We start from the raw sequence: 15,483 nt of genomic DNA, 5'->3' as shown, positions 1-15,483 counted from the left end.
GGGATCCCACTTCCTTGTTCTGGAAACTTGGTTCTTTCAGAGTGTGATGGGGCAAACAATGATCATTTCACGGGGAGGCAAAATGCTTGTCACCTCTATTGATAATCTAACGCAAGGAGTGGAAAGGGGCTAATTAGTGTTGGCATCCCCTAATAATCTGTGCTTACTCCCTTCCTGAGCAAGTCCTCCCAATCAGTGGTTTTCCAAACCTTGGGGCCTCCAGATGTTCTTGGACTTCAACCCCCAGAAATCCTGGCCAGCAGAGGTGGTGGTGAAGGCTTCTGGGAGTTGTAGTCCAAGAACATCTGGAGGCCCAAGGTTGGGGACCACTTTCCTAGGCTCGCCCCCTCTTTCTTCTCATCCTACGACTCTCAGCCAAGACCTTTTTATTTAGACCGAACTCCGATTGGCTGCTGAGAGTGTATATTGCATTATTCCCTCTTGTGTTTTAACAGGGTTTGCAAATTGTTTTTAATAAGAGCACCTTATGTTTTTTTTACAATCACTTTGGTTTGCATGCTTATGATCTTGTCACTTATTTAATTGTGCTATAAACATAAAGTTAGGCCAGTGTAAGTTTGCTGGACATTACTTCTAGGGAATTGGTATGGGAAGAGCAAGATTCTGCATGTGAGAATGTGGATCCCATTGCAACTATTGTATATAAGGCACATGTGGAAGTGGTTTGTAAATAGCACCTCCATCCAGCTGTGCTTCATTTTTTATTTTTTTGCTAATGCTGCTACAGCTTTGCGTTTTATTATATTTTTGTATTTTAACTGCTGTTCCTTAATCTAAAAGCTGTTACTTAAAGAGTTTCACAGGATTTAAGTTTTGGAAGGAACAGAAATAAAAGCAGGTCAAATATGCTTGCACAAAATGAAATGCTATATTAGGCCTAGAAATGAAGCTTTTAACCTATATATTATGATGGGCTGGGGTATGTGTGTCAATTTCAGGCCTCTTCCTTCACACAAAAGCTCATAGATCAATCATAAATTTGTTCACCCACAAGGCTCTCACATAATTAATTCCTACACGTCACTACCATTTAATTCACAGATAAGAGTTTTCTGCGGCTACTGACTTTGGACACAATCCTACAGAGCTAAGAATGGCTGACTTTTTTCAAAAGTAAGATTTCGTGGACAAGTCCACTTCATCAGATCTAAGAGAAGGAACGCTAACATGGGATATATCCTTCTGTTAGGTCTGATGAAGTGGATTTGTCCACGAAATCTCACTTTAAAAAAAATATAAAAGTTAGCCTTTAAGATGTCCTCACCACTTTGGCGAGAGAGAGAGAGAAAGAAGGTGGTCACTTTTACTACCATGCTCGGCTGGCTGGCTTCTCTAAGCCCCACTGGTCGGCTGCTTTGAGAAATACAATCATGCGTATTTTTTATTTTGCTTCCCAAAATATCCCAGGCCAAAAGAGGATGGAAACAAGCCATGTCAGCTCCGTGATAGGGAACAATCCTCTGTCTAAAAGTCACCTTTGGCCGCGGGGCGGTGCAATCTGACCCTACCTTGAAAGTAAAACATTGTAAAGAAGGCAATTCCTTGGCGGAGCCCGAAGTTGCAAGAAACTAAGCAACAGGCTAAAGAGCAGGAGCAGAGGCCACCAGACGTCAGGTGAGAAGATCATTCTTCTTGAAGGACAGCAATTAATTCTCAATTTTCATTTGTGCCTATAGGAGAAAATTCATCTTATCTAGAGCAAACAAAAGTCAGTGGAAGCAAAAACGGGAAATAAATGGCCCAGCCATTAGTTACTGTTCGTTCCCAATTTCCCAATATCACATTAAGTGGCCAAGCTGTTTGTTTAAGTCACTGACAATATTGGGAAACTGAAACCAGCTGGGCATTCAAACAGGAATTACAGTAACTGTTAGTTACTGTTATTGTCCCAAGGCCTCCATTAGCACTCACAGTTAGTTCCCATTTCAAAAACTTGCTCTTTTCTGTTTCTCAAAAAAACAAAAAGACTCTTAGCCTTCCCATTACTTTAAAACCACACACCCCAAACGTCTGATTTTCATTCAGCGGCCACACTTTTAACAATGTGATATTCCTCCACCATGTATTAGTGAATCCGAAAATTAATAAATTCAACTCTCCTTGAGCTACAGTCATAATGCAATGTAGTTAGTGACACCTTTGATGTTGGGGACGGAAGGCATGATAAAATAATGAGTTATTTCAAAAGCCTGATTCATTGTTGTTTTTCTAATTGCCCCTTTGCAGGCCAGGTCTGTGGAAGGAGGATTTTTGGGTTTGTGGAGCGTTCGTTTTCATTAGACAACATCTCCGAAGCAGAGCTGTGACCGACGGCAGGGCGATCCGGGCCTTTTTGCCCTACAGTGTCCAAATTTGAACAGAACAACACTACATATGAGCCTTTGGAAAATAAACAGAAACTTTTCCTAACCCATCTATTTCCTTTAAAAAAAAACTTTATATTTTGGGAGGGTGACATCCTCCCCTCTTTCTCTTGGGTTGGTGGGAGGAATCGATTAATCCAAGGCATGAGGCGTTTGCTCCGGAAGAGTTGGACCTCTGGTCTACTAGAAAGGGGGTACATAGGTGATTATTTGAAGGACGATTGAATAATTGCATTTAAAAGCTACTCTTCCAAACTCCAGTCATGGGAGGGTAGCCTCGTTTCCTGGATTTACAGGTGCTGGCGGGGAACCAGAAATCTCAACTGAATATAATGGGGAAACTAAAGTTTTATTTCCAAGTAAATACGTTTGTCTATAGGAGGAAAAACTAAAATAAAAATAAAGCAAATAAAGAAGACAAAAACGTTGTGGCCCCTTGGAGGTTGCAATAGTTTCATGTGAGCTTCCACGATTGGTATAGGGCCGCCTGAGACCAAGAGGAACTTTATTGGGTGACCCAGGTCAAAACTGTCTTTCACACGTTCACACGCATACACGTGTGTGGCAGAAGTGGGTCTGAAAAGGGCAGAAGGAGGTAACACAGCTGGCTAGGCTGGACCAGCCAAAGCAGAGAGAGAGAAAGAGGTCGTTTTCTCTTCGTCTCGTCTGCAACCACCCCAAAGACACGTGTCGCCAGGGCGACACCCTTCCCTCGCCCTCAATTCTATTGACACGCGAAGCGCGACAAAGGCATTTTGTTGAGGGAAGGAGGCCAACGCGCATGCGCCAGCGAGGCGAGGCTCGGGCCTTCCCCCCCTTTTATTGTCACCTTCCGCCTCTCTGCAGCGCATGCGCACAACCACCCTCTCTTTTGTTCGCCCCCTCGGCGGCTCTGGCCGCTTCCAAATAAGGCGTCGTGCGAGCCGAACCCACAAGCCCCGCCCCGCTCGCCCCTTGATTTGCCCTTATATGGGCATGTGGAGCAGATAGGGCGAGAAAGGGAAGGGAAGCCGGGCCACGCCTGGCTCAGGAGCGCCCTCTGGCTGCCGCGCCGGCGGTACTGCAAGCCTTCCCGACGGGGCGCTGTCTTAACGAGGAGAAAGAAGAAGGAATAAAATAATAAAAAAAATAAAATCCGCCTGGATGGTGATAATTTCATAGTTGCAAAATAAGGAGGCAGGCTGGTTAATGGCTTTGCTGCCATTCCAGGGCATAACTTGCATTTATTTATTGCAGAGGAAAAAAAGGTTTTGACAGCAGGTATAAAAATTAAAATTAAAAAACTGAATTCTTTATAAAGGGACGGTGCAGACAATCTTCCTGCCTTTTCTTCTTCAAGTATTTCTCCTGCTTTGTAAAGCCCCCCCCCCAGTGGGTACCAAGGCTGGCCTTCCTATCCCATCCCTTGCCTCAGACAGGACAAGTTAGAGATCTTACATTTCCACCTGTCATGAAACTATTAAAAGTGGCCCACACTATTTTTTTGTCCGGGTTTCTTATATGCAGGTAGAATTGCTCCATTTTGGTTCCTTTCCAAGCCCAGGATTGCTGAGCTTGAACTAAAGTGGAGTTTCCTGTTTGAATGCCCTAGCTGGTTTCAGTTTCCCAATATTGTCAGTGACTTAAACAAAACAGCTCGGCCACTTAATGTGATATTGGGAAATTGGGAAATGAAAAAACCTTCCTTCCTCCGCTGCTCCACGGAGCAGAGGGAGGAGACAAAGGCCTTTTTAATCCTAATAAAGCGCAGGCGATGAACTGAACCTTTTTTTTTAAAAAAAATGAAAATTTGAAAACTTCCTCCTGGGAAGGAAACAGGAGGGAGAAAGGAGGGCAATTCTTATTTTTTTTTATTATTTTTTTTAAGAAAGGTGGGCCAAAGATGGTCACTATATACCACGTGGATGTAAAGATCATACCCATGGCATACCAGATCTCTACCTGATATTAGGTGAACCTATTTAACCAGCGCCAGTCACGTGGCTAAGCCTTTAGAAACGTTTGATGAGATTTCCGCTTGTCACAAAAGTATTAACAGCAGAAGATTTCGGGATGAATCAAAAGCGGACCGCGCCAAAGAACTTTTTTAAAAAATCCATGCAATGCTGCCTGCCGTTTTAACTTGTCTTTTGATATCTAACAATAACAACCTCAAATAAGGTCTGATGAACTCACTCCTTTCTAATGCCGCCTTGTTACTTCATTAAATAGAGTATTAACGATCAAGTACCGCAAACGCTGCAGGAGGAGGAACAAGACGCAGGTGTCACTGAAAATCTCATACTTGGCACTGATTCTGCTAACATCCACAGAAATGGATATTTGGGACGGTGTCCTCAAAAGAACCTTTAATAAACACAGCCCTTTATCTCTACAAATGCAATCGCGACCCTTGATTGCTCCCACATTAACTGTGGATGATGGGAACTGTTACCCAAAATACCTGGGGAGTGTCACCTAGGTAGTAGAAAACTAGATTCGTTAAATTTACCCCTTTTGTTATCAATATTTTTTGGGGTTTTGATGTTTTATTATATCGACGGACAATCCAGAATTTAAAACCAGAGAGGACTTTACACAGGGAGGACACATTTCCGCAGGGATCCGTGAATATTGCAAATACAACACTTTTTCATCTTTGGCAAAGCCGATGCATGGGAATTTGAGGCATTCAACCAAGCACCCCTGGACCGTCTTCGCCCTACCGCGACGTGCCAACAAACCGGATTCTCCATGAATCATAGACGGATCGTGACACCAACTTTGAAGAACTAGAGCCAAACACGATGAGACGCAGGACGGATTTTCTCGGCAGACGGGCACGGCTGCCAGAGAAACACACAGGGCTATTGAGAAAGGATTTCTTCACAGCAGGGCCAAAGGCCACGACAGACAAGCGGTCCAGTCTGCGACATTTTCTAGACCACTCCGAGATGTATAATGATTAATGCACAGTGTCTATTCACAAGAACTGTAACAAACAGCCTCACATCGGTTCTTTGGCCATGCTAATTTGCTTTTGTCTGCGGTGCGAAAAGAACCTTGGTCCTGATCAAGGAAGAAATGGGTAGAACTGAACTTGCCAATAAACCCAACCATCAAAAAGTTACTACTGTGCGGGCTACACATATTTACACAGGTACCCAGTTGGTATAGCGATGGAGTAGGACTCGGGAGATCTGAGTTTGAATCCACACTAGACCATTAATGGAAATTCAGTGGTTAAACCATTCTTTAAACCTCATTTACTTGCAAAACCCTTTTAGGGTCCACTATGATAGGAATGCGAGTCGATAAATAGGGACCACCTCGGTGGGAAGGTCACGGCGTCCCGTGTCTAGTTGCGCTGGCCACGTGACCATGGGAACTGTCTATGGACAAACGCTGGCTCTACGGCTTGGAGACGGGGATGAGCACCGTGCCCTAGAGTCGGACATGACTGGACTCAATGTCAAGGGGAACCTTTACCTTATGATATGACTGCAACTTTATGACATTAGACACATACAAGGCCCATTGGGTGAAATCCTGTTGCTATCAATGATGCCATGCATACCTGAATTATGTCGTCAACCGTTATGATTTTATATGTGTGTAATCATAGCTGTGTGCCATCCACTCCATTCCAACTGACGGTGAGTCCTTCTAGGGGTTTTCTAGCTAGACAGCCCTCAGAAGCGGTTTCTCCTTCGCCTCTCCCGGAAGGCCCAACGGGGGGAATCGAACCCCCAACCTTTGGCTTCATAACCAGATGTGGAATTTACTAAATAGACATGCAATAAAAGCTAAATATCGATACAACAAGGACGAAACAGCACTCCAAGGGTTTTCTGGATCCGTTGGAGGGAGGCCGTGGATCACGGAAAGATATCGTGTGCACACTTATAAACATCACTAAAAAATAGTCCTAAGGCTATAGGTATGTGCATTTTAGGGATCAAACACATCACTCTTAAAGGGATCCAGAAAAGCTTCAAAATGCTGTTTAGTCCTCTGTTTAGATGGGCAGCCAGCCAGCCGGCCAGACTGGGCTGAACGATTTGTGTTTGCTGCAGGAAGGAAGAGAAACCGGCGCACTGCCATCGGAAAGCACCCTTCCCCTCCCTCCTCGGTGGCCAAAGGGGTCCTCTTGCGGCCGCCCGGATGGCGCTCCAGCTCTACCTCGACCTGGTCTCCCCACCCTGCCGCGCAGTTTACATCTTTGCCCAAAAAAACAACATCCCCTTTGATTTGAAGCCCGTGGACCTTATGCAAGGTGAGTCAGCAGGCTGCAGAGAAGCTAGCGCACGGAGAGTTCATGGGAGAGAGTAGGGAGAGCAACATCCTTCCTGGTTTGGGACTGGCCACTGGAACGAGGCAGAGGATGATGTTGTTTTTTTTAAAGCTCCTTTAAAGATCCTGGGCATGGGTTAGGAGCAGTGGTGGGATTCAGCAGGTTCGCACCAGTTCTACAGAACCGGTAGCTAATGTATTATTGGTTCTGCAGAACCGTTTGTTGGCCTGCTGAATCCCACCACTGGTTAGGAGCTATTGAGCTGGTCGTGGGGTTGATGGTGAGGGAATTGAGGGCAGGGGATCAATGGGGAGGCATTAACAGTGGTATTTCTGTGTGTACATTTTCTGCATATTGCTTGGTTTAGAGCCGGACCGGAGATGGCACAGGTATGTCATGGGAGCGTGGGCCTTTCACAATAGCCAGGCATCCAGCGGGACAGAACAAGGAGGTGCTCTGCACCTACTGGCTAGTACCCGTGTCGTCCCTATACAGCCACTGGAGGGTCAAGGATTTTGCAGAAGGGTGGGAGGGCAAAGCCAGTTCCCACCAAGGCAGTGGGATTCAAATGAACCAAGAAACCCAGAAGGCTGGGCTTGTCCATGGACCACTGGCTATGTTGTACAGCCCAAATGTACACTTGAAAATGCTCTAGAGTTCGGACAGACAGAGGACTGTCAAGCTTCTGACTTCACAGTAAGAACCAAGATGATGTGCCTACAATAAAAACCCACTGTGCCTACACTTTCTCCCGTACATACCCTTTCACGGGGTATAAAAAACTGTAATGTTGAGCTCTTAGAATGTCCCCAAACGTAGCAAAGACATTCAACCTCAGCGGCCTTCGATCAGACCGGTCAGTAATTTTCACCAAAAATCTGAAACAAATTATGATGTAATTGTCTGAAAGATCCATTTTATAAGCACGAGAAGTTTGCAATGAATTGGGAATTTCCTCCTCGCTTGACTTAAATATCATCTTAATTCCTTTTTTTCCCCTCTCAGCCCTATTTGCCCTTTCTCACTCTATAGCCTGAAAAATGTGTCCTCATTAAAGAATGTTCCTGTGTGGATTATCTTTGGATCCCTACTGAATTTTAAGTTTGAATGAGTTTAAGAATATGCCACACGACAGTCTATACAGCCTGCATCTCATACAACATTGCAATCTACAAAACTCATATTGAAACCATATTTTTTCAAAGGGATTCAAGAAAACACAGACCGCTCAATGTAACATCTGTTGGGGTGAACTGGTGGAAGAGTGTTATTAAAAATAAAACCCGAAAGTATATAGAAGTCTTGCTGGTTTCTAGAAAGGTAAATCCTATCTTTCTAGCCTGTTCGGCTTCTTTGAGAATAGATTTGTAAAAATGTCAACATGGGGTACTTAGTTGATATTGGTAAAGGAGTTAAAAGCTGTTCCAAAGTCCAGGTAAATAAAGACTCTTGAGCATACTTAACTGGCTTAGGATAAGAAGAGAAGTCCATTTATAGGTGAACAACGGGTTAAAGGACAGGAAACAAACAGTAGGAAAATGAATCATTGGCAGGCTATCAACAAACACTGACTGCCTTGATACCAGTGTTTCCTAGCATGTTGCTAAATAACCTTGAGCAATAGCTGAGCAACAAGCTGGCTTTCTTTCCTGACCACACCAGATGATTCAGGGCGGTGAAAACAACAAGGGACAGAGAAAACTCCAACGTAATTGTTCCAAACGGGAGAAATTGGCATTAGTACTGACTAGAGAAAAATAAAGAGAAGATGGAAACAATACACTGAAGACTTATACAGAAGAAATCAAAGGACGACAGACTTCTTTGAAGAGGAATCCCATGATGAAGAACTTGCAATTCTTGGCGTGAAAACTGCTTGGAAAGCAATGGGAAGGAATAAATCACCAGGGGCAAAAGGAAGACCCACAGTACTACTGAAAACCACAGAGAACGAATCAGTCAAAATCCTAACAAGAATGTGCTAACAAATATGGAAAACAATACAAACTGGCCCACAAACTGGAAGTGTTCAATATACATTCCAATCTCAAAAAAAAGAAGATACCAAGGCGTTCAGTAACTATAGGACCGTTGCTTCAATTTCCCATGCAAGCAAAGTGAGAATTGCCTGATGTTCAAGCTGGATTCCCAAAGGATATCCTATTGCAAATGCCCACTGGCTACTGGAGTGCACTTAAGAATTTCATATCAGTCTATGCTTTATAGACTCCAGCAGACTTTGACCGTGTGGTTCAGGAGAAACTATGTTTTTTTTCCTGAAAGAAATGTGTGCACCTCAGCAGGAAAATGAGCATTCAGGCTTGTATGTGTCTTGTTAATTCCTCTCCACCGCACACCTAGTGCTTTTGTTATGGCTTGAAATTGAACTACAAACCTCTCCACATTGGCTGAAGCAACCACACCACCTGAACTGATGGAAATGCAATCAATTCCAAAAAAAAGTAGAAATCCAAGTACAGTAGTGAAGAAAACACACTACAGATGGGGTGGGGGACTCCCGGCTGGTTTGTATGGACTCGTTTGTCCTGCAGTCAAAGGAAGATCATAGAAATCTCACTGTCGCAGTCCTGAAGCAATTCCCATATTATTTGTCAACGCAGGCACCCGCTAGAACTCAAAAGAGAACTGAGGTATGATACTTCTTTGACTGTGGGAACTCACCAGGAATTTCTTTATCATTTGACATAACTTGAAGCCCCTATTAGGGTCGCCATAACTCAGAAGCTCCTTGTATAACAACTGTTCCGTGGTAGAAGAATTAGTCTGTTGGGGTGCACCAATAAACATCGAGTACCACTATGTTGTTGTTTTGTTGTTGTTTTGTCGTTAAGTTGTGGCCGACTCTTTGTGACCCCATGGACCAGAGCATGCCAGGCCCTCCTGCCTTCTACAGCCTCCCGGAGTTGGGTCAGATTCATATTGGTCCTTTCAGTGACGCTGTCCAACCATCTCGTCCTCTGTCATCCCCCTTCTCCTCTTGCCTTCACACTTTCCTAACATCAGGGTCTTTTCCAGGGAGCCTTCTCTTCTCATGAGATGGCCAAAGGATTGGAGCCTCTGCTTCAGGATCTGTCCTTCCAGTGAGCACTCAGGGTTGATTTCCTTCAGAATGGATAGTTTTGTTCTCTTTGCAGTCCAGGGGACTCTCAAGAGTCTCCTCCAGCACCACAATTCAAAATGTACTATGTGCCACTATGTACACTATGTACACTTTACATACTTGTACCACTATGTACACGTTACCTACTCACTTTACTCACTACAGTACGTACACTTTAACCCCCAGTCCCCACATGGCTCAGTACCAAAAAATGTAAAATACACGCGTGCAGCTGCTCCACCAGAAGATTCAGAACAGCTTGCTTTTTGAGGATGGCATATTGACCTATGCATGCTTGCGCACAGTTAAATGGGTTGCAAGCCAACACATGCCCAGGGTCAAACTCCTGGCTTTACAAGCCTGTTTCTGGCTTCATCTCCAGGCCGTGAATGGCTTGTGCTCCATTAAAGGCATCGTTTCCCTTGACGAGGTAAATGTGAAAAATACCTTTCACTAGGCATTCCGAGTTCAAACAGGATTCCTCTTCTCCATCTTTCTAGGGCAACAGATGGGAGAGGACTTTGGCAAAGTGAACCTGTTGCAGAAAGTGCCTGCCATGAAAGACGGGGATTTTACTTTAGCGGAGAGGTAAGGATTCGGTCTTGCTCTGGGCCAGAGATGCTCAGCCTTGACTGAGAAGGGACCTCTTAGGACCTCCGCCGTCTCTAGGTGCTATCAGGCAGGGAGGAAGGATAGTACTATCTGATCCTGCTGGAAAGGACCGTTTGGCTGGGAACAATCTCACTTAAAGCGACCCATCTGTCCACGCAGGGATTGCTCCAGCCTGACCCTGAAAAAAAAAATTAGTCCTGCTGTTGGATCAGAAAGGTCCAGCTAGAAAAAGCTACTGGAAAATAGCTTGCATTGGATCAGGCCACAAGCCGTCCAAAATGCAAGCTAATTCCCCAATCGGATCACACCCTCTGTTTTCTTCCTTTTACATTTTGAAATTGGTTTTCAGGATCTTGCTAGGAGATCATTCTGTGAAGTTTTCAGACCCTTCAAAAGAGCTGAGAGGGAGCCAGAGAGAGGCTTCTTGAACACAGCTGGAGTTTGAGGGTGCAAGCTAGCCATCCTCTTGTTTGCACCCAACAAGGTGCAAACAAGGTTTTCCTCCTCTGAATCTGAGGAGGAAAACCTTGTTTGCACCTTGTTGGGTAGTTCCCTTGAAACCACACCTCCTGCAGCTACATACAAGAGAACTGCAAACAAGGTTTTCTTCCTCTTTCCCTCTGTGGCTATCAAGACAAATAAACCTGATTTCGATCTTACGACGGCCAGTCTTCTGACCTTGCAGCACAGAGGCTTCTGTGGCTGAACCTGCAGCGCCACCACGTCCCGCATTCCTAGTGGCCTTTCCTAATTCCCTTGCTCACGATTTGTGGTCTTCTCCTCTGCCGGAACAGCACTGCTATCCTTTTGTACCTAACAAGAAAATTCAAGACCCCAGACCACTGGTACCCTTCTGACCTGCACAAACGAGCCCGCGTGGATGAGTACCTTTCTTGGCAGCACACGACGGTCCGCGTCCACGCCAGCAAAGTCTATGCAGCCAAGGTGAGTGAGGGGTACAGGAAGGTCATCTCCTTAGCGCAGCAGCTCCAAGTCAGAGGATAGTCTGCGGAACTGCTTCCCTCCTGACCTAGCCTGTCTGTGATGTGTATTGTTTATTGATCAACCCAACACATGTTCTTCATTTTAAACATAAATGTGTGCTTCTGGTTGGGTTAACAAAGCAGTAAGAAATACTAAAAAAATTACAGTGCCAAGGAAATTAGAAAACTAAGCAAACACCAATGGAAAGGGACAAATGGAAGCAGGTCCGTTAAAAGAGTCATTAAAAAAAGGCAACAACTGAGCTAAACATGCTGGCATGGGTAGACCTGAAAATCAAAGGGAAGGTGGGCCTCCCTGGGGTGCCCCCCTCCAAAGACAAGGGGACTGTGCCTGTGAAGTTGCACTGGGGAATTTCGGTTTTCCCAAGGCTCTTTGCATTAAGCGGCGACTCAGGGAGCCAGGAGAAAAGCTTTGTTTGCAGCGGCACTGAAGATCCGTAAGAGGTTCAGTTAAAAAGGAACTGCCTAGTAAGCTGCAAACAAGGTTTCCTCCTCTCGTTTTCCTCCATTCATCTTGCCAAGGCAGAGAGGCTTGGCTCCCCTTTAGCTGTTTTTTTTTAAAAAGAAATGTCTTTAACAAGCTGTGCTCACTATTCTTATGCCTATGGGTTGATGCAGCGGCTTTTCCGCATCGGTTCAAACCATTGCACGACTGAATGGATCTGGGTTAAAAAAAAACCTACATGCAAACGTACACAAAAACCTTAGAAGCTCCAAGGGCAGAGGGGAAAACTATGGCTGGGTGGGGGGGATGCCTCCAACCTGATTTGCATTTCCTTTTGAGTCATAGGGTCAACAGGGGGGAAAATGTGAATCAGCCTGCTCTAAACCCATCACATTTCTCCCTCTGGTGTAGTCGCACAGTTATTCTCTTTGATGGAGAATAATGCCGTTAACTACCTTTAAGGCAAAATAATCCTAGCCCGGCAACTGGATACCGAGAAAACAATTGTGGGGCCAATATGAACCAAACTCTCCCTATAGGTCTAACCAGGCCCAGAGGGACCCATGGGTCTGATTGCAAAGCTGGATGTGTGGGGAACCCATGCGAGGTAGGGCCCCTTTCGGCTGATCTTCCACCGTGCAATTACAGAAGTCCCTTGGCGCAACTCAACGGAGGAGTGGAAGGACATGGGAACCTCCCCTCCGCCCATGGGGCCGCCCTGCCTTGGTGTGCGGAGAATACATCTCCCCAGCGTTCAAGCGTCATTGGGATTTCCCATCTGCCCCAGATCCTCTGCTCTATTTCCTACTAACCATGGGGCACCAGAATTGCTTTGGGTTGTAAAAGGTGTGCCGTTCCTCTCTTATCTACCCCCTTCCACCCCTCCCTTGGACAGGGTTTAGTGCCCCTCTTCCTGGGCCACCCCCTTCCGCCCGAAAAGCTGGACGAACGCATCGGGGATCTGAATGGGGACCTGAAGCTCTTCGAAGCGAAGTTTCTCCAGGACCGGCCATTCGTGACTGGCAAGGAAATCTCCCTGGCCGATCTGGTGGCCTTTGTGGATCTCATGCAGGTGAGCTCCAGAGGCCAGGTGCCCCCCCCCAGGTGCCTAGAAGGCTTGGAGGGAAGATGGGAGCCTTGATTTTTAGTTCCTGGCTAAAGTTGAGCCACCACAACTCCTTGGGCGAGGGACAGCCAGGATCAGGTGTTCCTATGTTCCGGGGGGTGGGAAAGGGGCCACTCGAAAAAGGCCCAGGGACCAGACCGCCTTCCTCTTGGAGAACGTATAAGTCCTTAATGCTTCTTAGTTTAAGAAAATCCAGCCAAAGGGAGACACCCTCCCCCAGTTCTCTTTCCTAAACAAGAGACTCAGCTTTCAATGCATCCTCATCCACTCGGGACCACATAAGGAGGATGAGCGCTTAAAAAGTGGACTACAGAAACCACAAAAGGGTCCCGAGACACAACACACGCACAGCACTGTGGTCTGGCACTGTGTCCTTTGTGCCGTGCGTTTACGAGGTGGCGGTGGTGGTCACGGAATTGTTTTCAGCCAGGGCTTTGAGTCCACGCGCTCGCTCCGGGCTTGCAGAAATTGCCCTGCGCCATCTTCCTTCCTTGGATCGTGCAGAATGGGTCCAATTTATGAGCCTCCTTTCCTCTGATAGGCACAAGGGGGCATGCATGTCTCTCCTCCCCACATGTGCCCCTCAGGACAGCCCTACCTCTGTGAGATACGTAGGTGGGTCAGACTGAAAGCGTGGTTGACCCAAGGAGTGAATTTCAGGGTTGTTTGGGAGATTTGAATTGGGTCTTCTGCGTCCTAGTCCAACGACGACAACCCGCAACTGAAGTTGCTCTACAAAGGCCACATGCCACCGAATTCTCACTCCTTGGAGAATCGCTCCTTAGAATGGGTAATAGCCACTCTACCAGCCCTGTTCAATCACCTTCTGTCTGTCTGTCTGTCTGTCTGTCTGTCTGTCTGTCTGTCTGTCTCTCTCCTTGCGCAGCCTTTTGCAGCCGGCTATGACGCCTTTGAAGGCAGGCCCAAGATGGCGGCTTGGCGTGGCCGGGTGGAGAAGGCTATTGGGGAGGACCTCTTCCAGGAATCACACAAGCAGCTCTTTAGCCACAAGAGCAGGCTAGCTGACCACATCCCCCCAGAAGGGAAGGAGCAGATGAAGCAACACATCTTGAAGTATGTGGAATGAAGCCCAGGAGGGACCAACCGATTGACCGACTGACCGACCGACTGACCTATCAACCAACCAACCAACCAACCAACCAACCAACCAACCAACCAACCAACCAACCAACCAACCAACCAACCAACCAACCAACCAACCAACCAACCAACCAACCAACCAACCAACCACTCACTCTTAGGGTCTCTTGAAATAAATGCAGAAGGCATGTTAGCATGTGTCGCATAGCTTTGCTTTACTTAAGACGTTAAAAATCCTCTGATTGTAGTAATTCCAGGAGCTTGTCTTCTTGTGCACTCATGAGAGTGTTTGCCGAGCCTCGGAAATGATCGTATGTCCAGAAAAAATGCCTCTGGGGTTTTTTGACCAGCGTCCAGGTGCCACCTCCAGGAGCATGTGGCCCTCCATCTCTGCCTTGAAATCTGGGTTAGGAGCAGGGCCAGATACTTATGCCCCCAAGCTAAACTTCTCCAAAAAAAAAACACTGCTTTGGCTTTTAGACAATTCATGATTTACTAATCCAAATAAATACAGCCCGTTTCAGGGACAAGAAGACGAGAGTATGCCTTAAGTTCAGAGCTTGGCTCCCCTCCAGCCAACTCAAGACAGCCGGCAGGGCTCCTTGTGGCTTCCTCATTTCTCTTCACCGCAACCAACACTCACATTGACATCTGCTCCAGACTGCTCATTCGTACTTTATTCCCCGGACAGGCACCTCCTTGTGTTTCCTCCTTGCCAGAACGGATGCTGCGAGGCATACCTTCATTCCTCCAGAAGAAACACAAAAGCTGAAAGTCTTTGGGCGTTGTTGTGTTTCTTTTACACAAACGTGGCGTGATGCCCTGTTCAGACTTCCTTTTAAGGAAAAAGAAATTGGCAAGTGGCACAGCGCTAAACTGATGTGGCAGCTTATGAAACTACTATAGCACTTCTCAGGCTGGCTGAAGGAAATGCCAGTAGACCTGGAAAAGTCCTTCTCAAGGGAGACCCTCTTATCTCGCTTCTGAACCATTTTTTTCCGTCCTGTTTAGCGCTATGTTACAGAAGTGCTATTAGATCAGCTTTAGTGATATAGGATAATTTTTTTATAATCTATATCTCACGGGCAATGTCACCCTAGGACGTAAGTGCCACTGCACTTTGGATTGACATCGTTGACCATACATAGCCAGGAAAAAAAAAGGCATGGGAGTGAAATCACTACCAAAATACTGTAACGCTCTGCCAGCAGATCGAAAAGCAATGAATTCCCATTAAAAAAAAAGACAAGAATTACTCACAATTAACTGTTCTCTGTGCCGTTGAAAGGAAATACACTGAATTGTTACCCTGCCAACTCCAGCACAGACGGGGTGGGGGTGAATAAATTTCAGTGCAGTCACACCGTCATTTATTTTATAGGATTATGCATTCCACTGACATTTTAATCGACAAAAG

At 46.0% G+C, this 15,483-nt stretch overlaps 1 protein-coding gene and 1 long non-coding RNA gene across 2 annotated transcripts; one reads left to right on the top strand and one right to left on the bottom strand.

Moving 5' to 3' along the window:
• Nucleotides 1–6,413: 6,413 nt before the first annotated feature.
• Nucleotides 6,414–14,259, top strand: LOC110070044 (glutathione S-transferase theta-1). Its single transcript, XM_020777640.3, has 5 exons — nt 6,414–6,639; nt 10,279–10,366; nt 11,185–11,335; nt 12,735–12,911; nt 13,852–14,259. Exons 1-5 carry the CDS (start codon nt 6,528–6,530, stop codon nt 14,050–14,052), a joined length of 729 nt encoding a protein of 242 aa, XP_020633299.3. The 5' UTR covers nt 6,414–6,527; the 3' UTR covers nt 14,053–14,259.
• On the bottom strand, nt 7,114–11,225 carry LOC144584883 (uncharacterized). Its single transcript, XR_013539364.1, has 2 exons — nt 10,917–11,225; nt 7,114–10,855 (listed from the first exon to the last, which is right to left on the bottom strand). It is a non-coding gene; the product is annotated as an uncharacterized LOC144584883 (long non-coding RNA).
• Nucleotides 14,260–15,483: the final 1,224 nt, after the last annotated feature.

This window comes from Pogona vitticeps, chromosome 15 (assembly GCF_051106095.1).
Source record: "Pogona vitticeps strain Pit_001003342236 chromosome 15, PviZW2.1, whole genome shotgun sequence".
NCBI classification, from domain to species: Eukaryota; Metazoa; Chordata; class Lepidosauria; order Squamata; family Agamidae; genus Pogona; species Pogona vitticeps.
The sequence above is the reverse complement of the archived record's forward strand: the minus strand, read 5'-3'. Positions and strand labels throughout refer to the sequence as shown.